The sequence below is a fragment of the Castor canadensis genome, chromosome 13 (assembly GCF_047511655.1).
Source record: "Castor canadensis chromosome 13, mCasCan1.hap1v2, whole genome shotgun sequence".
Classification (NCBI taxonomy): Eukaryota; Metazoa; Chordata; class Mammalia; order Rodentia; family Castoridae; genus Castor; species Castor canadensis.
In genome coordinates, this window is record NC_133398.1 from 25109328 (window position 1) to 25132888 (window position 23561).

The following is a 23561-nucleotide window of genomic DNA, read 5'->3' on the forward strand; positions in this document are numbered from 1 at the left end:
CAGGGGTGGTTCAACATACGAAAATCAATAAACGTAATAAACCACATTAACAGAAGCAAAGACAAAAACCACTTGATCATCTCAGTACATGCAGAAAAAGCCTTTGATAAGATCCAACACCATTTCATGATAAAAGCTCTAAGAAAACTAGGAATAGAAGGAAAGTACCTCAACATTATAAAAGCTATATATGACAAACCTACAGCCAGCATTATACTTAACAGAGAAAAACTGAAACCATTCCCTCTAAAATCAGGAACCAGACAAGGATGCCCACTATCTCCACTCCTATTCAACATAGTACTGGAATTCCTAGCCAGAGCAATTAGGCAAGAAGAAGGAATAAAAGGAATACAAATAGGTAAAGAAACTGTCAAAATATCCCTATTTGCAGACGACATGATCCTATACCTTAAAGACCCAAAAAATTCTACTCAGAAGCTTCTAGACATCATCAATAGCTATAGCAAGGTAGCAGGATATAAAATCAACATAGAAAAATCACTAGCATTTCTATACACTAACAATGAGCAAAGTGAAAAAGAATGTATGAAAACAATTCCATTTACAATAGCCTCAGACAAAATCAAATACCTAGGTGTAAACCTAACAAAAGATGTGAAAGACCTCTACAAGGAAAACTATACACTTCTGAAGAAAGAGATTGAGGAAGACTATAGAAAGTGGAGAGATCTCCCATGCTCATGGATTGGTAGAATCAACATAGTAAAAATATCTATATTCCCAAAAGCAGTCTACATGTTTAATGCAATTCCCATCAAAATCCAATGACATTCATTAAAGAGATCGAAAAATCTACCGTGAAATTTATATGGAAACACAGGAAGCCACAAATAGCCAAGGCAATACTCAGTCAAAAGAACAATGCTGGAGGTATCACAATACCTGACTTCAAACTATATTACAAAGCAGTAGCAATAAAAACAGCATGGTACTGGCACAAAAACAGACATGAAGACCATGGAACAGAATACAGGACCCAGATATGAAGCCACAAAACTATAACCAACTTGTCTTTGACAAAGGAGCTAAAAATATACGATGGAGAAAAAGCAGCCTCTTCAACAAAAACTGCTGGGAAAACTGGTTAGCAGTCTGCAAAAAACTGAAACTAGATCCATGTATATCACCCTATACCAAGATTAACTCAAAATGGATCAAGGATCTTAGTATCAGACCATAAACTCTAAAGCTGATACAGGAAAGAGTAGGAAATACTCTGGAGTTAGTAGGTATAGGTAAGAACTTTCTCAATGAAACCCCAGCAGCACAGCAACTAAGAGATAGCATAGATAAATGGGACCTCATAAAACTAAAAAGCTTCTGTTCATCAAAAGAAATGGTCTCTAAACTGAAGAGAACACCCACAGAGTGGGAGAAAATATTTGCCAGCTACACATCACACAAAGGACTGATAACCAGAATATATAGGGAACTTGAAAAACTAAATTCTCCCAAAACTAATGAACCAATAAAGAAATGGGCAAGTGAACTAAATAGAACTTTCTGAAAAGAAGAAATTCAAATGGCCAAAAAACACATGAAAAAATGCTCACCATCTCTAGCAATAAAGGAAATGCAAGTTAAAACCACGCTAAGATTCCACCTCACCCCTGTTAGAATAGCCATCATCAGCAACCCCACCAACAACAGGTGTTGGCGAGGATGCGGGGAAAAAGGAACCCTCTTACACTGCTGGTGGGAATGTAAACTAGTACAACAACTCTGGAAAAAAATTTGGAGGCTACTTAAAAAGCTAGACATCGATCTACCATTTGATCCAGCAATACCACTCTTGGGGATATACCCAAAAGACTGTGACACAGGTTACTCCAGAGGCACCTGCACACCTATGTTTATTGCAGCACTATTCACAATAGCCAAGTTATGGAAACAGCCAAGATGCCCCAGCACTGACGAATGGATTAAGAAAATGTGGTATCTATACACAATGGAATTTTATGCAGCCATGAAGAAGAACGAAATGTTATCATTCGCTGGTAAATGGATGGAATTGGAGAACATCCTTCTGAGTGAGGTTAGCCTGGCCCAAAAGACCAAAAATCGTATGTTCTCCCTCATATGTGGACATTAGATCAAGGGCAAACACAACAAGGGGATTGGACTATGAGCACATGATAAAAACGAGAGCACACAAGGGAGGGGTGAGGATAGGTAAGACACCTAAAAAATTAGCTAGCATTTGTTGCCCTTAACGCAGAGAAACTAAAGCAGATACCTTGAAAGCAACTGAGGCCAATAGGAAAAGGGGATCAGGAACTAGAGAAAAGGTGAGATCAAAAAGAATTAACCTAGAAGGTAACACCCACGCACAGGAAATCAATGTGAGTCAATGCCCTGTATAGCTATCCTTATCTCAACCAGCAAAAACCCTTGTTCCTTACTATTATAGCTTATACTCTCTCTACAACAAAATTAGAAATAAGGGCAAAATAGTTTCTACTGGGTATTGAGGGGGTGGAGGGGGAGGGGGCGGAGTGGGTGGTAAGGGAGGGGGTGGGGGCAGGGGGGAGAAATGACCCAAGCCTTGTATGTACATATGAACAATAAAAGAAAAAAAAAACCAAAACCCAGTTTAGAAAAATAACCAGGATTTTCTCACTGGTCAGAAATGTGAGAGGGTGGGTACCAGATACATAGTTGTGTTAACAAGGCATGGTCATATATACCTTTCATGCTATACAGTAGAAATAGTCGATTGAGTTTATTGGGGAAAACCTTAGAAGCAGAGAAAAAGCTGATTGTACATGACTCCTGGAACTATTATTCCTCAGAGAGATTTGTTTAGGTGAGGCATAGCTGCATTGGGGCACTGTGGCCTGCCTTCTAGTAAAGGAACACTGCCCAGTAATGGTCTTACATGTGGTGTGGGCGGGGAACATCTGTGAGTTGTAGTGATGAGAAGTCTCTGAGTGAGGACACATCCTTATTAGAAAGGAGTGTCTCTAGCTCAGTGGCTGGTGTCACTTTCTTCCATTGAACTAAGCCAGTCTTGCTGAGCTACCAAAAGAGGTGAGGGAAGGAACTTCCCAAATGTTCTGAATTTCATTCTGCCAGGAGAGCAGAGGTAAAGAACAACTATCAACAATCTTCGAAGAGTCATTGAAAAGAAAGACACCAGAAGACCAAGCACAGGCAAATACTCTTTTTTTTCAAGAAAGACTGAGGATGGAGGAAGACTATATTACATAAATACTAGAGTTGTGAAGCTGATGTAGATTTTCGATCCATTTGTATAATAATTGCTTAGTTATATGGTTGTGTGTAGTTGGAAGGGTAATGCCTGTTGGCTCCATGGCTTCACACTGAACAATTCATATATACCCACCTTTAGGAAACACCACAAATATGAGTCTATTCTGATTTGCATAAGAGATTTGATGAAGTGTATCATAATATTTGTCCTTGATAGCAAGATAGGGAATTGCTCACTGCATGTGAACATACAAAAAGTATTGCTTAATTGATAACAATGAGTGAATGAAATAATCTTTGATTATAAAGAGTAGGTATTCTTTGCATTGATTAAACTAATGATTTCTGGTAGCCAATTTAAACTGTGTTGTGCATAATATTATATATGTGGCAGATAAAGTTTTATCTGAGAGTAAATTATTATAAGCATTCTCTGAATTTGTGTGTATGTATGTGTGTGTGTGCGAATCTAGAGGTCAAACTTGGGGCCTTGCACATGCTAAGAAAGTGCTCTACCACTAAGCTTCATTGTAGCCCCTAGTCTCTAAATTTTAGGTTCCAAAGAATCTGAGACCTGATTGATTATATCCCAAGTATTATTGGTTATTGCTTATGTTGCCTGCTCTCTCCCTTAGGCTTAAAATACCTAAGCCAACACTTGTTGGTAGTTTACTTACATTTGCAAAGTACGTAAGATGGTGGTTGGCACACAATGGGTTATGTTAAATTGCTATTGCTACTATAACAAATTACCATTAACTTAGTGGTTTCAACAACACATTATTTTATCTTCTAGTTTGGGACATTGGAAGTTTTCCAACCAATATATCATTGGTTGTTTTTTCTGGATGGTATAGTAGAAATTTGTTATCTTTTCCATCTTCTAGAGACTGCCTCATTCTCTGACTCATGGTTCTTTCCTCTGTCTTCAAGGCCAACAGTGTAACATGTTTAGACTTCTCTGGCTGAGCTCTGTTTCTGCCCTCATGTCTGCTTCCCTGACAGCGACTCTCCTGTCTCTTTTTCTATAAATTTTTTTCTTGTTTTTTTTTTTTTGTACGGGGAGTTGAACTCAGGGACTTGAGCTTATGCCTGGGCCTTCCTGGACCACTATCCTCTTATTTTTATTTGTGCTTCCCTGTGCAGCTGGGATGACAGGTATGGCCCAAAGTGCCCAGTCTTTGGTTGAAATGTGGTCTCATAAACTCTTTGCCCAGGTTGGCACGATCCTGATCTCTACCTAATAAGTAGCTAGGATCATAGGCTTGATCCACTGTGCCCAGCTTATAAAATATTTTTAATTGAGATAAAAGTCATATAACATAAAATTTGCCATTAACTGATTTGAAGTATACACATTATCCAGTGATTTTTTTAAAGTATATTCACAATTTGTGCAGCCAGCACCACTAATTCCTGAACTCCTCCCTCCTTCCCTTACTCCTTTTCTCCCTCTCTCCTTCTTTACTTCCACTTAAACAACAGAGATTTTCTTATAGTTCTAGAAGTTATAAGTCCAAGAACAGGGTGTCAGCTTGGTCAGGTTCTCTTCATTGCTCACAGATGGCTGCCTTCTCACTACTTCTTCATGTGGTGCAAAGAAAGAGTTTGCTGTCTGTTCCTTCCCTTAAAAGGCCACTGGTTCCATCAGGAGAGCTTCATAACCTCATAACCTCATCTGAACCAACTACCTCTCAAAGGCTCCATTTCCAAATAACATCACATTGGGACAATTACAGCTTCAACACATGAATTTTGGGGAAACACAATTCATTCCATAGCCAAGAAGGTGTTTGGGAAAAAAGAGGGTATACAAAAAACATCCAGAAGTTCATTAGGCAAAGCCTGGCTTCATATTCCAAAGGGTACCCCTTTCCAGGCAACAAGCCCTGTACCTTGAAGAAACACAAGAGGATCACAGCAAGCAGTCTGGACTTAGAGGTTACAGGAGCAGGACATCTCCTGTTGGTAGATGTAGACTGCCAATGGTAGAATCACTGGAGCATAGGACTCTTTAAGTGCTTGAATCCTAAAATCACTTGTTTTGAGCACCCACGTGATACCACATTCTGGGAATTCTTCACTGGAAGTACAGAAGTGAAGCAGCCAAAGCTTACTTTGAAGTGGCAGAGCCCAAATCAGGGAGACACTCAAAAGTGGAAGAACCACTCAGTAGATCTTTTCATCTGTTGTTATAGCAGAATTCAAGCAGCAATGCACAACTGCTTCTTGCTTATCAGGCTAAAAAAACCCCTTTCTCCTTAAGAAAAATAAGTGTACCTGACAAAAATTGCATATATTTTCTGTATACGGTGTGATGTGTTGTTATAGTGTATATACTGTGAAATGATTAAGTTGAACTAATATATTCATTAGTTCACATTCTTGCTGTTTTTGTTGTAAGAACAGTTAAGATCTATTCTTTTAACAAATTTCATACATATTGTTAGCTGTAGCCACTGTGATGCAGAATAGATGTCCTAAAGTTACTCATCTTGTAACTGAAAATTTGTGTCCTTTGATTATCTCCCAAGCCCCTACTCCCAGCCACTGACAACCACTGTTCTACTCTTGGCTTCTTTGAGTTCAATTCTTAGATTTCACTTGTGAGTGAGAACATGAGGTAGTTGTCTTTCTGTGCCTTTCTTATTTACTTAGTGTGATGTCTTCCATGTTTGACCATGTTCTTGCAAATGCAGATTTTCCTTTTTTGAATCATACTCTATTATATGTACATACACCACATTTTCTTTATCCAAGCTGGTCAGTGGGTGCTTAGGTTCATTCTATATCTTAGCTATTGTGAATAGTGTTGCAATAAACATGGGAGCACAGATGTGTCTCTGACATACATATGCTCTGGATATGCAGACGTGGGATTGCTGGATCATGTGGTAGCTATGTTTTCAAGTTTTGAGGAAACTCCGTATGTTCCACTGTTTCCATGTATCTGTACTAATTTATACTCCCCCTAGCAGTATTCAGGATTTCCTTTTCTCTAAGTTTCCTCTAACATTTGTTACATGTTTTCGATGACAGGCATGTTGATAGGCTCCGTGTTGATAATTTGCACTTCCCTGTTGAGTAATGATGTTGAGCATTTTTCATACATCCTGTAGATGTTAGTATGTCTTCTTTTGAGAAATGTCTATTCACACTGTTTGCCTACTTGGAAAGGGGTTGTTTCTTGTTAATGACTTGAGTTCCTTTTGTTTGAATGTTAACTCCATATCCGATATATGGTTTGCAAATATTTTCTCCCATTCCATAGCTTGTGTCTTTATTCTGCTGATCTTTTCTTCTGCTGTGCAGAAGCTTTTCAGTTTAATGTAATCTTTTTGTCTATTTTAACTTTTGTTGCCTGTGTTTTTGGGGTCATGTAAAAAAAATAATTGCGCAGACCAATGCTGTGGAGCTTTTCCCATTTTCCTCAAGTAATTGTGTAGTTTCTGGCCTTGTGTTTAAGTCTTTAATCCATTTTGGAGTTGATTTTTGTATATGGTGTAAAATAAGGGTTCATTTCATTCTTAGGACTTCTATGATTATATGGGCTGAACTAGGTAATCCAGGATAATCTCTCCATCCCAGGATTCCTAATTTAATCACATTTGCAGAGTTCCTTCTGCCTTGAAACACACCCAAAGGTTCTGGGCTTAGGTATAGACATTACTGAGGGACCATTGTTCAGTCTACACCTGGCTGCTAGTTAAATGTTAATTTCTTTTGACCTTCCATTCTCCATTCTGAGACACTAGGCTCTTGAGGTACTGCTGCTTCTAGTTAGAGTTTTCAGTGAAATCCTCTGGGTATTGGTCAAGAACACTGATCCAAGAACTCTGATGCCAACAATAGCACCAAAATGGCTGTTGTTTATTGAGTGCCTTTTGTGCACTGGGTGAGTTCTTGGTGCTTTGGGTGCATTGCTATTAGCTGTTTGTGAGCTGAGTTGCTCTTTCTGCCAGCATCCATTCATATGAACTGTGAGTGTAAAGTTGAGCCTCACACCTTGAGGAGACACTGTGAGATGTACAAAGTAATGACTTCTGAGTTTGTGTCCATGTACTCATAAACTTGTTCTGAATTAAGAGATCAGAACAATTGCTGGTGTTTCTTATAAAGTTGGACACCATATGACCCAGTGTCTCTATTCCTAGATCTTCTGAAGAAAAAGGAAGTGTATGTTCACAAAGGCTTACACTTGAATGTCATGGTAGCATTATCCATGATGGCCTTAAAATTGGAAACAGTCCAGGTTCTCATCAGATGGTGGATCAGTGAGCTGTGCTGTATCCACGTGATGCAGTACCATGGCAGGTAAAAGGAGCACACTACTCACACACTAAACAACGTGGGTGAAGCTCAGAAGTCGGAAGAAACCAGACACCGACACCTACACAATGTCAGTGCGAATGTATATGACACTACTGCACTGTAAACTAAATGTTATTTTACCACAGTTTTTAAAAAATATGATTCTGCTATGTGAAATTCTAGAAAAGGAAAAATTATAGCAGAGGAAAACATATCTAGTGGTAGTCAGGGCTCAGGGAGGGATTGACAAAAAAGAGTGCAGAAGAACTTTTTGGGGTGATGGAAATTTCCAAATGCAGTGATAGTTATGTAACTTAGGTCAAAATTTACTGAAAACTGGTGAGTTTTATATTTGTAAATTATAGTTGAATAAAGCTGACGCAAAAACAAAGAAATAATTTGTAGGAACTTGAAGATGTTAAAAAATTCTCTCTCCTGGTAAGTTTTTAGAGGATCTTACTCTGCTGTTTGATAAAGCTTGTGTGCCAGATTGGGAGTAATGTAGCAGAGTGAATGCATTCTTTTCATCTTTCGTTGGGTCATGTGAATATGTTTACCACATGCAGACAATACAAAGAGCATTTAGGGTCCACAAAATCAGTTAAAATTTGCCTCAATGAGAACATCCCTGTTCCTAGTGGTAGAAAGAAGGAGACTTTCTCACAAGTGGTCCATTCTGGGTGAGCTTTGCTCACTTGCCACCAGGGGGGTGGTGTAGTTGTAATATTCTGTTATATCTTTGCTGTCAATGCAAGTATCACCTCAGCATCTTTTTATTTTGACCTCTCCTTAGTTCTGCACTAATTCCATGTGATACCCCTGTGAGGAGTCAACATTGTTATTCCCTCCTTCTCAACTTTTTTTTTTGATCTCTGGACTATTAATTTTTTTCCTCCTACAGACATGATTTCTTTCCCTCTTTGCCTGGTGTATCTTTGTCCTTATTTCCTTTTGAGAACACAGCCTATTTATTGCCTGGTTTTTGCTCCACGACTGTCCCTCAAGGATATCTTATCTTTTGCTATAATTAATCTATTCTAGTGTACCTCAAATCTTCTGTTCTGAGTTCTCTGTTAAACCTTGTCTCTTATTTCAGCTTCCTTCAGGGTGATTTCATCTTTTTTTGAGTTAACATGTCCAGGCTAACTTACTCCTTTTTCTTCTATTCCTCTTCTATTCTGCCCTTCTCCGTGTCCTCAAGACACTGCCATTTTTTTTCCTATGAGAGGTAAAGCCTAAAGCTCTGTCATCTCTTTTTCCTCAGACTCCTCTGTTTAGTTGCTATTTAAAACACTGGTTTCTTGTGGGATAGCTCCCTTCCTTTCTGACTTTTTGATACTACTTAATCTGGATCCTTATTGGGAGGGATTTTTATGATTCTGTGATACCTTGGGGTTACTTAAGGTTTGCTGCCTTTGTCTCGCTGAACAGGGCCTTCTCCTTTTTCCTTAATTTCCCAGTGAAAAGTAAAAATCAGTTGCCTGTTACTGTAGAACTTCATGTACTAAGTTCCCATATTAATCACTTAATATATGTCTATTTTTACTCCTTTTGCATTTTCCTTCCAGGTTTTACTTTGGAATTAATAATTCTCTATGTTCGTCTGTATTTATATTCATGAGTTCTCCCCAGTGACCTCAATTGTTTGATAGCCATTGTGGGGGAGTTACTTTGTAGGTTTGGCTGCATAGTTAAAGAAATTTTGTGAGAATTTTGTTAATAGAAAAGGAAATTTGATGAAGTACAAGTTGCACTGCCGCTCACTTGTCTTCCGTCTTCTTGCTGGGGCTTGAGCTTAGGACCATGAGCATTCCAGCCGTGTACTCTACCACTAAGCTACACCCCTAGCCTCACTTGTTCTTTCTGAATGGGAAGACTGGCACAGCGTGGGCTTCTTAGGATTTAATTCTGCCTGGCTAGGGGCATGGCTCAAGTGGTAGAGTGCCTGCCTAGCAAGCATGAGGCCCTGAGTTCAAATCCCAGTGCCAAAAATTCTGTTCTTGGACACATTATTCACACTTATAGTCGTAACAGTTGAAATACTTGCTTCAGAAGTGGATAGGCTATTTTTAGATTTTCCAATTATCTTCTCATGAGAGAGAACTTTAAAGAATAGTTTGGTAAATATATTTCAGGAACTTAAAATAAGCTCTTTATGTTTCTTTGCCATAAAAAGAAGCAATGTTCTCAGGCCAGTAGAAGAATTGAAGCTATTGCCATATCTGTAATGAAGAGGCTAGAAATCTAGACATTGATTTTTCTGAACCACAGTATGATAAATAAAAGTAAATATTTATTTACTTTTTGTTCTGTCTTTGAACCTTCTAGAGGGGTGTTTGATGCTTCTCTCAAAATGGCTGGCTTCTATGGATTGTATACCTGGCTGACTCATACTATATTTGGCATCAATATTGTCTTCATACCTTCAGGTAACAACCATAACTTGCACTGTCCTTTATTTAAGGAAAGTTAGGCCATTTTATATACATTAGTAAATGTCATCTTCCTCAAATCTAGGATACAACCTCTTGTGACTTGAGCTCTAGTCCAGATTAGGAGCAGAAAAATGGTTTATAATAGGCTTGCTTTTTGCTGTATTGTCATAGATGGAACCATACCTAGCACATAGAAAGTAGTATAAACATATTTGTTAAATGAGTGAATGTCCTAGCACTTAGCACAATATCCAACACATACCTGGCACTCAATAAATGAATTGAACCAATGAGCAGGGAGCAAAGTGTTGTCACTTTGTCATAGCTTTGTCCTAAGAGGAATAATGCCCCAGGGGCAAGGCGAATATGTCTGAGAGCATAAAAGCTGAATCTATACCTGTTATGATCTGTGTTGACAGTAATGCCTGCATTCCATAAGCACCAGGTAGTTAAATGACCATTTGTTCTTTTTTCTGTTTTCTCTGCTCCTCTCCTTCCACTCTTACTTCCTTTATTTCTGTTGTTTCTTGCTCTCCCAAATATCTCTGCCTTCCGTACTTAACCTCAACCATCATCCTTTTTCTTCGTAAGTTTATTCATATTCTGTCTCTCTTAGGTGTGCATTCACCCATCCTATGACAAGCAAGCACCCTGAGAACATGTGGATATTATTATTTTATAACTACCCTGAGGCAGGCAGGCTAGTGCTGTTCTTGTATGGATGAGAAAAAACCAAAGTTTTTCCAAGGTCACATACATGGTTAATGTTTGGACCAGAACTAGAGTTCACATCTTCTTGACTCTGGGTCTGGAAAGGAGCCAGGTAGAGAGGGAGTGCTTGGGCATACTGCTCTGGAAGGGGTGGGGGGTGAGCTTGAAGTAAGGTCCTTCATTTCTGAGGGTTTTTGTTTATATATGTCTAGTTAGATTTCATTTTTATTAGAAGCAAAGTAAAGAATGTACATGCATAGCTAAGATTTGGAAAGTAATTTTTGATTTGGCTTTGGAGTCAGTACAAAGTTAAATACTCTGCAGCTATTTTTATAGAACTATGTATTAACCATTGATTCAGAAAGAACAGCTGCAGGACACTAAGACTTGAACACATATGTGAGAAATAACAAGATACTGGACCTTCATTTAACTAGAAAATTCAGTTAGTAGGGTGTATCATTTCCCCTAAATTAGAGTTTGTGAGTATTCCTTTAACTTGTTTGGGTGGATATTTTTAAGCTAGAGGAGATACTATTTAGGTTCTGCTATTTTGTTACAATTTTGATGACATTAAGTTGCTTTTCTTCTTTTAATCTTATATTAGCTTTAGCAGCAATACTTGGAGCGGTGCCATTTCTGGGGACATACTGGGCAGCGATACCTGCAGTTCTAGACCTGTGGCTGACACAGGGGTTAGGATGCAAAGCCATCTTGCTTTTGGTTTTTCATCTCTTGCCAACATACTTTGTAGATACTGCAATCTATTCTGATATATCAGGGTAAGTATTCTGAAGTTACTGGTGAATCAACAAGGCATTTCTGTTGTATTTTAAAGGATTTTTGGTGGGGGCGGGTAGAATTGGGGGAAAGAACTGGTGATAGGATTTTTCAGTAAAGTATCCTTTTGTGTTCCCTCTCAGATAATGACATTTTATTGTAAAATTGCTTCAAGATACAATATTTTGTTATTGTATAAGTATTTATGATCCATGAGCTCCTAGGTTAAAATAAAATTGTAAATAATTTTTTCCAATTTTGTGGTATTTAACTTAGGAAAGATATATTACCAGGTGTACATAAAATATTTTAAGTACAGTAATGAGTGTTTGTTTCAGTACTTACTTTTGGAGAAAAAGATTATGAGAGTGTATGTCTGAAGATTTCCATGTAAAATCAGGTTTCATCAAGATGATGACTGGCAAGCAGAGCTCTCTTAAGACAGAATTTTTCAATGGTGAATAAATTTAAATAAGAATAAAAACTTGGAGCATATAATATCCATTTTTGTGTGTTACTGTCACTCTTTTAGAAATTGCATTAAGTAAATCAAGCCTTTTTTTTTTGTGGGATAGGGGTTTGAACTCAGGGCTTTGCACTTGTAAAGCAGATGCTGTACCACTTGCGCCAGATCTCTAGTCCATTTTGCATTGGTTATTTTGGAGATTGGGGGTCTCATGAAACTGTTTGCCTGGGCTGGCCACGAACCATGATCCTTCCATTATTAGCCTCCCAAATAGCTAGGATTATAGGTGTGAGCCACCAGCACCTAACAAATCAAGCCAGTTCTCACTTAGTTGTATATCCAGATTCACATTGCTTATTAGAATCTAGGTTGTGACTGAATGTTGAATTTTGATGTGGTACTTAAATTCAGAATATGGCCTATGAAAATGTCAAAATAGTTATTAATGTATTCAATTTCTTCCTTTCCTCCTTCCCTTTCTTTCTTCTTCCTATATTGCCCAGGCCAGCCTAAACTCTTGATCCTTCCTCCTCAGCCTCCCAAGTGCAAGTTTGGGTCACAGGCATTCACCACGTCAGACTTCATTAAGTTATCTTTAAGTAAATTGAAAATAGAGTACACAGAGTTTAACTTTATAGAAAATAGTATTCTTCAGCTAATTTAAATGATGTAAAGACCAATTATGTACCACATAGTTTTGTCTCATAAGTTAAAGTAGAAAATAACTGATGTAGATCAACTCAGGAGCCCCAAAGATCCAGAGCAAAAAGAAACAAGCAACTCCCCAAGACAGCCATATGAAAACTTGTATGCCTAAAACTTGAAAGAGAAAATTAAAATTAAAAATAGAGCATCAGGGCCAGGCATGGTGGTGTATGTCTGTAATTCCAGGCAGGAGAATCTCAAGTTCAAGTCCAGTTTGGGCTGCATATTGAAACCCTGCCATGAAGGATAAAAGGAACATCAGAGTGTGGGTAATTGATGTTTAATAGTTGAAGTTTCCACGTTTAAACAGTAGGACTACATACATAATTTATACTTAAGTGCTTTCATTTATATAAACTTTGCTGTAAGTTTGGTCTGAAGTGTTTTTTAAAAATAGATTTGAAAGTGTCCACACATTTTTTTTTTTTTTTTGAGCTTTAAGCAGTTTTTGTTGTTGGGACGGGGGTTTCAACTCAGAGCTTTGTGCTTGCAAATCAGGTGCTCTACCATTTGAGTCACACCTCCAGTCCATTTTGCTCTGGTTATTTTGGAGAAAGGGTCTTAAGAACTGTTTGCCTGGACTGGCCTTAAACCTTGATCCTCCTGATCTCAGCTTCCCAAGTAGCTAGGATTACAGATGTGAGCTGGTGCCCAATTAGGGTCACCCCTCCCCCCCCTTTTTGGTGTGATTTTGATTTGAACTTGGGGCTTCACACTTGCAAAGCAGGTACACTACTGCTTTAGCCACTCCTCCAGCCTAAACATTTTTGATGGAAATTTTCCTCAAGTGTTTTGTTTAGGGAAAAAATTTACTTAGCCTACATGGACTATTGCCCTAAATCCATTTTTGAAATGAGTAAAACAGATCACGAATGTAATGCATTCATTTCCTGAAGACTGGCCCACCACGGTGTTATTTATTTAACTATAATATACTATAGAACGTCCTTCCAGAGTATTTAGTTATTTGCTCCTCACTAAATTGTTCCATTTGTCTGTGTCATTTAAAACTAGAAACAAACAGAACATGACTTATTTCCTAGTCCCTCTTACGTCAGTGGTCATGTTTTATCAATATGCTGTGTTGCTGTAATCTATCTTATTTCATTCCGGTTATGTAAGTGATAGTGTGATAAGCTTCAGGGCAATTGTGACTCTTGTGAAGTAAAAATCTTCGGCTTTGTTGACAGATAGCTTCCTTAATGTGGCTTTCTATCATTACCTGTGTTGAAAAACTGTGTTTTAGAAGGTTGCCATAAGTTTAATCTATGAATAACAGGAATGCTGCTGTGGTTATTGTCTTATAAAAATAATAATTAACTGAATTATGTGCTAAGTTGTGCCCACTTAATTATCCTTGATGGAGATAAACTGAACAGGTGACTTAGGTAACCTAAGCTAGCATTAATCTTCTTCAGGAAGCCATGTGTAATTGGTGTAAAATACCTGTTAACGGTACTGACTTTATTCTTCCAGTTGCTAGCTCGATGAAAAGAGGCAGATGTCACACAGTGGTACACAGGCAAGAAAATTCTATCTCAAAATTATTACAATGTTCAGTGACCTGCATTGAGGTAATTTAAAGAAAAGTGATAATAGAATAAAAAAGCATGGCATATTACAAAATGAACATGGTGTTAGGAAGGTGTTTCACATTTACTCTATTGACTATATTTGTTAAAAGTCACAAATAAGTTGGTGTGCTTTTTATTCTAGAGGTGGCCATCCTTACCTGACAGGCTTGGCAGTGGCTGGTGGAGCATATTACCTAGGTCTGGAAGGAGCAATTATTGGGCCGATTCTTCTCTGCATACTGGTGGTTGCTTCCAATATCTACAGTGCCATGCTAGTGAGTCCCACAAATTCAGTGCCCACGCCAAACCAGACCCCATGGCCTCCTCAGACTCAGCGGTGAGTTCTAGCAGAATGATTCTAAACCATATGTAAACATTGAACTAGCCTGTGTTTAGTAAATAGCTTCACCTAAATGTGTCAGGATAAAGATTTTTGAGTACTAATGCTGTAACAGAAGTTGTAGAAGATGCTAAATAATTTTTTGCAGACTTTTTGCAGAAAAATTTAAAGGTTGTATTGAGTCAGAATTGCTAATGTCATGAAAGAACAAAAATAATTGAATTTCAAAGGGATTTTGGAACATGGTGTACTAGGTTGAAGCAGAGAGTCAAGAAACACTGCAGCCAAATCCAGTAAATGAATCTGAGCGGTTTCTAGACTTCGAGATGAGAGGAATCTATAAAGCACATTTCTGAAACAATTTAGGAAGTCTGTATATGGACTATATGTTAACATATTGATGTAATCAAATATCATTTTATCAGATGTTATAATGAAGTTTCTGGGGTGTGGCAATGGTCCTTTGGTCAGATAGCAGAATGTTCTTAAGGAACAATATGCCATGAACTGTTTTCAAATGGTTCAGCCAGAACTGAGAGATGGAAAGAGGAAGTGACCATAGCAAAACCTATGGCTGTTAATTGTGTTAGTCTTTCAGTTTTTCTGTAGGTTTATGCTTTTTCCAAATAAAAAGTTGAGAAAAAGTATTTGGGGTCACTACCTAAAATTGCAGCTTGTTATTTTGCAAGTACAGATAATAAAAGTAGAACTGCTGTTATCTGCTATCATAATGAAAATTTTATAATATCAATACTTTTTAAAAATTCCCAGTTTTCTCATAATTTAAAAATTTTGTTATTCAGGTAAAATTTCCATATGGTGAAATATGTAAGTTCATTAACTTTTCATATATTTTTCATATATTTTATATCCAGCTAACTACTGCCTATATCAAGATAGGCATTACTCATATGTCCTCTTCAGGCCTTGTGCTTGCTAGGCAGGTGCTCTGTCACTTGAGGCACACCTCCAGCTGGTGTACTAAAATTTTTTCTGAGTTACTTCATGATTTTTTTTGTTTCCCTTTCAGAAACTCCTTTTATTTTGATATTTATCCTCAGAGGCCAGTCATTTAATTTTCTTACCTTTTTTGTTATTTTCCTACCTTTTTTGTTATTTTCCTATTTTTGTCTTTTTAAAGTTTCCATTTCTGCTATCATTTTTTTTTCAGTTTGACTTACCAAATATTAGTTAATAGAAAGTAAAATTTCCTTTTTTAGTGTACAGGCCTTTCTTTGATGTGTGAAAACTGTACAAATTTAGCTTAGACAATACACATTTTATTGCATAGTTTCTGTGTGTTGGGGTCCAGGCACACCTTAGTTGGATCCTCTGCTTAGTATCTGACAAAGCTGCAGTCAAGGTGTCAGCCAGGGTTGGAGTTCATCTGTGGTCTAGGATCTTCCAATTTCTTCTGTTGTCGGCAGAATTTATTTCCTTGCTTTCATAGACCTGAGGCTTACAGCTCCTTGGGGTTGCCTCTTTGCACAGGCAGTTTATGATGGTTTTTGTTTTTTTTTTTTTGCTTCTTCAAGGCCAGCAAGAGAGTACTTTTTTGATTTCTGTGTCTGACCCTACTTTAAAAAAAAAACAAAAAAACTCCCTGATTAAAGTTGGTCCAACCAGCATAATCCCCCCTTTAAAAGTTTAAATTAACTGATTTATCAGGGACATTAATTACACCTGGAAAATCCTTTCTCCTTTGCCATAGTAACATAACCATAATATCAGATGTTGAAGACTTTTGGTTCTTGGCTCTTGTTAAGAGTGAGACACTCTGAAGTTGTGGGTAGATTATTAATGTGTGTGACTATAATATGATCTGACAGTCACACTTCCTTGTGCAACCGTTGGTGTCCATAGTGTTTGGTCCCTGTTTTGGGCTGATAGAACCCTCATAGAATGATCAAATCTTTGGGTTAGAAGTTGAAAGTCTGGGTGTCACAAGGGGCCAGTGGTAACTGTGTTCAAGTTGTAAATGTTCACTTCTCCTCCCTGTGTCAGTGTGAATCCCAAACCTTATCTCTGCCAGCTGTCCCTAGTCCAGAGAGTTTTGTTTTCACCTTCTCCAGAAGAGACTCTATAGTTTCCTGCCAAGAAGGGAAGAAGAGGGGTAGCTGCTTGCTGGTGGAGGTGATGAGAATGCTGGAAGAATTGTATCTTAGGCTTTGTAAACAGACTTTAAAACAGCCCTCTGTGCTTAGCTCCACTTCCACAGTTACTTCATGTCACAGTTCCTCAACCTTATAGAGGTTTCTCTGACTAAATCAGATTGTTTTTAAGCTTCTCACACTACTGGCTTAGGATTCAGCTCTTTAGGGTAGGCAGAATCATAACCATTGTCCTCTGCTTTCTATCATCAAAAAGCTTGTTACTCTTGCCTCTTTGTTTCACTCTCCCCCTCCCCAGGTGTGTTTATGCTGTTTTAGAAAATACTTTTATTGGCATTATAATAGTGTTTTGAAAGGAAGGAAATGTGAATTCAGTACATAACATTTTCAGTGGAAGTTTAAATGGCCTCTCAAATAGTAAGGGACATTTATTGAGACTTACTGTATGCTAAATACTGTGATAAAGCCTTCCATGTGTTATCTTATTTTACTTAGTCTCTCCTATCTTTTTTTGTATGCAGTTGTTTCACATGTGGTTTAGATGAGGAAATGGAGGCTTAGAGAGGATAACTTGCCTACATTCACACAGCTGAGAAGCTAGCAGGCTGATGTGCTTCAACTCATGCTCTTTCTCTACCTTTGTTTTTCCTAAATGCTGTAACCCTCCCTTTGCTGTGGTGTGGCTATCCTCGTTACGTCCTGTGTCCTCATTCACCATTTTTACCTAGTGCTGCTAGTTTGACCTCACATCTGTCTTTACCACTTTACCTCCAGGGCCACCCCAGGTTTGAGCTGGACCAAGACTGGCGCTTCTGGGATTGCTGCAGTCACCTGAGTCTCCTGACTCATCACCCAACCTCCTCTCCCTCTGTTCTCCAGTCCATTCTCTGTACTGAGACTAATGTGGGCTTTTCAAAATGCAGGCATATCTAATCATGAAACTCTTGGAACAAAAATGGCCTCATTGAATTTTGGAGAAATAATGACATCCTTGACGTGGCTAGCAGGGCCACCCTGTGTGAGCTGGCCTGTGCCTGCAGCGCTGCCCTGCAGTATGTCCTGTTTGGCTGTCTGAGCTGCAAGCCATGCTGGCTGATTGTCAGGGCCCCAGATACATCAGGCACCATTCCACTCTGGGCTTTTACACATGATGCTTTCTCTGGCAAACCCTATCTTTCCTTCTTAATTAACTCTTAATCATTCTTCAGATCTTAGCTCAAATGTCAGTTCATCAGAGAAGCTTGCCTTGCCTCCAAGATTAGGTTACATTCTTCCTTCTAGCTTAATGCTGTAATAGATCACATCTTGTACTTTTTCTTTGTGTACAGTTTTCATTATATACTTGATTATCTCTTTTCTTTCTCTACTTGTCTTTGGTTGCTGTTACAGTAGGAGCCATGTCTATTTTAGTTACAGGAGTATCTATGACATCTGTCAACAGCATTTTGTATTTGGACTGTGCTCAGTTCCTACCTAAACAAATGTATGGGCTGTGAGGGAATAGTTTGTACAGAGGCATGTCCTAGGAAAGGGCTTAGTTTAATTTGAGAACTCTTATGTTGTTACGGTGTGACAGTAGAGGGTGGATGGTTGCATTGCAGTATGCATATGCAAACATCGTTAACTATAATTGCAGGCCTCAGTGACTGAAAAGACACATTTGGAAGGCTATTTCTTTGTCCTCTTATTTATCTTCAGCTAGGTGAACAACTGTTCACTGTAGGAGAGACTGAGAGGGAGGACCCACTCTCTCTGCTTCTCACTGCTAGGGGGGTGAATTCTGTATTTTGATGGAGCTGAATGAATGAATACTGCACAGCACTGAGCTCCTGACTACTTTGGCCTTGAGTCAGTAATGGGACTTTCACTGTCTCTGTTCTCTGTTACACTTGGTCTATTTGTAGGGAAGGGCAGAAATACTCCTGTAATCATGCATTTTAGAGTACTTCACTTTTAAAGATGATAATCAGGCATGATTTGATAATACTTATTTTATTCCTATTCCAAACTGAGAAGCAATCTACTGTGAAACTGAGGGAAAGCTGGAAGCAGGTGGGAGCATATCCCATATACTCTCCCAGGAGTGCTTTCTGAAGTAAAGCTTTCCTTTACAAACTCTGTCACACCTGACAGTACCAAGGGTGACAACTAGAGTGGAGTCCTTTAGGAACTCAGCTTTTCTTTCTGAGTTATTAGTAACTGTTTTTTCTTAAGCATTATCTTAACCCGTGAGTGTCTTTCATAATTAAATACCCAAAGTTGAATCAAAAGTGTCCTTTACAGAAAGAATTTAAGTAAACTAAGGCATATCATATCTTATTTCATACAGCAAGAAGTCTTCTCTTTGTTTTTACAGAATGAGTGTGAAGATGATCTCTAAAAAACATTCCCTTCCTGCTGCCCTATACATCAATCTTAAGAATTTCACTTGGAGCCTGGTGCCGGTGGCTCACACCTATAATCCTAGCTACTCGGGAGGTAGAGATCAGCAGTATCATGGTTCAAAGCCAGCCCAGGCAAATAGCTTGTGAGATCCTATCTCAAAAATACCCAACTCAAAAAGGGCTGGAGGAGTTGATTAAGGAGTAGAGTGCCTGCCTAGCAGGCACAACTCCAGTACAACCAAAAACCAAAAGAAAATCACTTAGAGTCACTTCCTGTCATTCCAGGGGAGAAAGAGGGAAAGGGAAAAGGAAACTAGAGTTGGGAGTATTTTTGACTCACTGTCCATTGACTAAAAATTCTACTACTTAAACATTTCCTGACTCTGCCTCTTCTTTATTCCCAGTAGTGTGACCCATGCTGGAATTTCTTTAACAGCCTCTCCACTGGTTCCTCCCTGCCTTTTAGTCTTGCTTTCTCCTAATCTTTTCTCTGCAGTACAGCCTCTCTCATTGTCCTAGAGCATAAATACTATGTTCCTCTGCTACTTAACATTCTCACAGTGGCTTCCCATGCTTGACCTTCAAAACAGAGATGGAAATTTCAATTTAGTTCTTCATACTTTCTATCTGCTTCTCCAGATTGATGTCTCTGTGTTGTCTGCCTTGCATTTTACTTCCAGCCAGAAATTGGTTATAATTGGTTTAAACCAGAACTTGGTTTAGTTTCCTGCAGTCAGTGTAATTGTTGACATGTCTCTTCTGTAAGATTACCACCCCTTTTCCACCCTGTTTATTACTGAGTCCAGTTACATGGTCTGTACTCAAAGCACTCTTCTTCTAATCTGTTATGGTTTTGCTTTTGTTTTGCTTTTTGGTGTTACTGAAGTTTGAATTCAAAACCTTGTGTTTACTAGGTAAGTGACCTACCACTTGATCCATGCTTCCCACCTAAAGCATTCTTCTTCTGAGAAGCATTACTGGAACCCTCTGGACTGGAGAGAAATCCTTGCTGTGTGTCCCCATAGCATCTTGCACTCCACCTATTGGAACTTAATGCTCATATTAAATTCCTTGTCTTTCCTATTAATTAGCAATAACCTCTCAGGAATTAGGAACTATGTCTAGCTTGTTTAGTATTGCTGGGCCATCCTTAACATAGTGTTTGGTGCATAGAAAGTGCTTAGTGAAAATGTGGAGTTCATAGCTTATTAAGATCAAAAGTAAATCAGAGGAAGAAAGATTTTTGCAGTATAGCCTTAAGGCTGATAAAAGAGGTTGGGACATAGTGAACCCCTTAGAACTTCATTCCAGACTTGTTAAAGGCAAGGGATATGCCTAACAGTCATAGCACATGCTGTCTCACAAGGGTTTATACCTGTGTGCTGTACAGGTTTAGGAAATGCACATTCAACTCTGCTGAGCCAACTGTGTAAGTTAAATTAGTCTTCTAATGCTTTTTTATTTCTAATATTCAAATTTTATTTTGCATCTCTGGGAGTATGGGAGTCAACAAGTCTTGAGTTGTATCAGAACGTACTAAACATTTACATGGAGTAAAGGTATGGAAGTAAAATGAATTTGTGAAAGTCTCATTGAAATTTTGCAGAAAACAGATCCCGAAATGTCTTCAAGTTGCAAGGGATGGAGCACTATCCTTGCTACTCTTCAAGGAAGTATTAGAGGAGGTATAAAACGATTCTCTATTCAGATCCCCAGGCCCATATGGTCCAGATCTGAACAGCTTGTTCTTGGTTGAACAGTTTTACTACTGTGTTTCTTAGGACCATAATAATCCTTATGATTTGGGAGAGAACACTGTGATGGTGTCAGTAGGACATTTAATACTTTTAGAAATAGTGACAGTGCATGGTATATCCCTTTGTTTCTTTCTAATCCAGAGAGTTGTAGTTTTTGCTGATTAGTTAGAGCGAGGCCAGAAACAGATCATTTCTCATCTCTAGGCTATGGATACGGTTTTCAGTAGGGTTTTACACACATAATACCACCATTACCACCATGGCAACCTAAGCAACTAGAAATAACATTAAAATGGAAACCTCTTAGCAACTGTTTTTAAACTTGTTTGACTTTGTTTTCTTTCTTCTGAAAGCTTCTCCAGGCTTTCTTGGCCTGGAGGCAACATTGAACTATAAATATGAATTTCAAGGTTACAGCTAAGCTTACTTGTCACCAGAAGCAGTCACTAGGCTAACCATAGTCAACCACAGGATTAATGTTATTTCATGCACCTTTGACCTAAGGCAGAATTTTCATTAATAATTTAGAGGAAATGAATAATTATAGATTCAAACTTGCATATATCTTAGAAAATTTAAAAGATGCCAAAGGATAAATAAGAAACCTGCTTGGTGTTAGAAAATGCTTTGCAGTATTGGACAGTTTTTGGTTATTGGTTGTAAAGGCAGATGCAAACTCCTTAACTGCAGATTCAGGCCTCATTGGCTGAAAAGATACTTAAAAGACCATTTTTATGTCCTAGTATTTATTTTCAGATAAATTTGTAAACAAATGTGAAAACACAAAACTTGGACGAGTCTGTGAAAAATAGATACATAGAGATATCTAGGGCAATGGTTTTGGTACCAGAGTAATAAGTTGAGAGGGTGTTAATTTTTCCTTTTCCCTAGACATTTCGCCAAATCTGGACACATTGTCAAAACTCTAGTGGTAGAGGCCAGGGATGCTACCAAACATCTTATAGTACAAGAATGTCAACAATGTCACTATTGAGAAGCTAGCTAGCTAGCTGATAGATGGATTAGATAGATAGATAGATATTAATACATATAAATGTATGTGTTTACAAATCTTCATTTTTGAATTTTTTTCAGAACATAAAAATATGTAAGGAACCAATATCCATTCTAATTCTTGGATCTTTGAGCATATTTTTAGCTGTGTGGATTTAGTCATGTCACACATAAGCCTTAGGCACTGTAGCCAGGAAGCTTGCCTGTCTCTAATCAGTTCCTTTGAAAGTAGAGCTGTACTTGTCAGAATCATTTTCAGAAGAACAAGAGGCATAGGGCACCATCCTTGAAAGAGCCTGAGATAACTGAGCATCCTTGAAGGTCTTTTTGGTAACATTTTTCTTGTGCTCCTTTTGACTTTGAGGTATTTTTCTACATTGTGCTAAAAGGTTAGCCTTTAATTTATCCCTGCCCTGACCATGTAACCTTTTTGTGTATTTGTATGAACTAAAAATCAAGAAGACAAAAGGAGTCAGAAGTTGGCATGATGTGGAACTGCCTTTAAAGTTCAGATTTGTTGCTTTATAAGGTTTTGGTGATTACCTAATGAAAACTTTCTGCCATCTTTTGTTTTTGTAACTGAGAGGTATTCCCTGAAGTTTTAGAACACTTAGCCCCATATTCTGCTTCAGCTCTATTTCCAATGAAAAAAACAGAGCAATTTGTGTATAATAATTGATGCTTGGTTGTTGGTATGAAAACAAAATTAACTTTGCCTATGAGAAAAGAAAGCCTAAGAGGAATATCATGCAACAGTGATATGGCCAAAAACCAATATAACTTAAAGATGTTAAAACTGTTTTGAAAATGCAGGTGTTTTAAGGTCAAATAATTTTTGTATTCCTGATTGGTGGTATTGTTATAAAGGAGCAATATAACATCTGTCTAAAGGATGGTAATACATTGTCTTTAATTTACTTAAATAACCAAAACAACAAAAACCCCACTATCAACAGAATTCACATTGGTGGCTTAAAGAAGCTAGAAGTTTACTTCTCACTTGGGTAAAAGAAGTCTAGAGGGGCAGTCCAGAGCTAGTTTGACTTTTCCATAAACACCTGGGCCCAGCCTCTTTCCATCCTATGTGCTGCCAGCCTTGATGTGATGCCCTTTATCTAAGATGTATGCAGGAGCTCATGTTCATTCATAAACTCTGACCTGCCCATTTGGCTGCCAGTAAACATGTCAACCTGACCAGGACAGCTCAGACCTGTAAATTATGTATTAGAGGCAGGTTAGCTACCACTGTCCTGTAGGCACCTTGTATGTGCAACAGACTACCTCCATCAAGCCCAGATACTTACTACCTGCCAATTAGCAACACTCATTTAACTTGTCTGATGTTGGGCAGAAATTGTACAAGTTGTTTGATGAAATGACTTACCTCATTTTTCTTGCCCTGATTCCCATTCTTCAGAGCCTGGACTTTGTGCTGGATCAGATTTTCTGTTTTCTGATAAAACTTGCCGAATTCCCATTTAATCTTTGGTCTCTAAGTGTTTTTTCTCTTTAACATTTATATCCACTTTCCAGCCTATAAGAAGGTGGGAAAGCCAAAGAAGATTGCTTTTCTCTTTTAAGAAATTGTCCTAGAAAGCGAGAGCACACAAGGGAGGGGTGAGGATAGGTAAGACACCTAAAAAATTAGCTAGCATTTGTTGCCCTCAACGCAGAGAAACAAAGGCAGATACCTTAAAAGCAACTGAGGCCAATAGGAGAAGGGGACCAGGAACTAG

At 38.3% G+C, this 23561-nt stretch overlaps 1 protein-coding gene across 5 annotated transcripts in view; it reads left to right on the forward strand.

Moving 5' to 3' along the window:
- The window catches only part of Tmem245 (transmembrane protein 245), a 99719-nt gene that overhangs the window by 70017 nt on the left and 6141 nt on the right, over window positions 1-23561 (forward strand). For all 5 annotated transcript variants that reach the window (XM_074051310.1, XM_074051312.1, XM_074051311.1 and 2 more), the window contains 3 exons: window positions 9877-9977; window positions 11302-11476; window positions 14362-14556. In XM_074051310.1, coding sequence (XP_073907411.1) covers window positions 9877-9977; window positions 11302-11476; window positions 14362-14556 — 471 coding nt within the window. The remainder of the gene's footprint in view (window positions 1-9876; window positions 9978-11301; window positions 11477-14361; window positions 14557-23561) is intronic.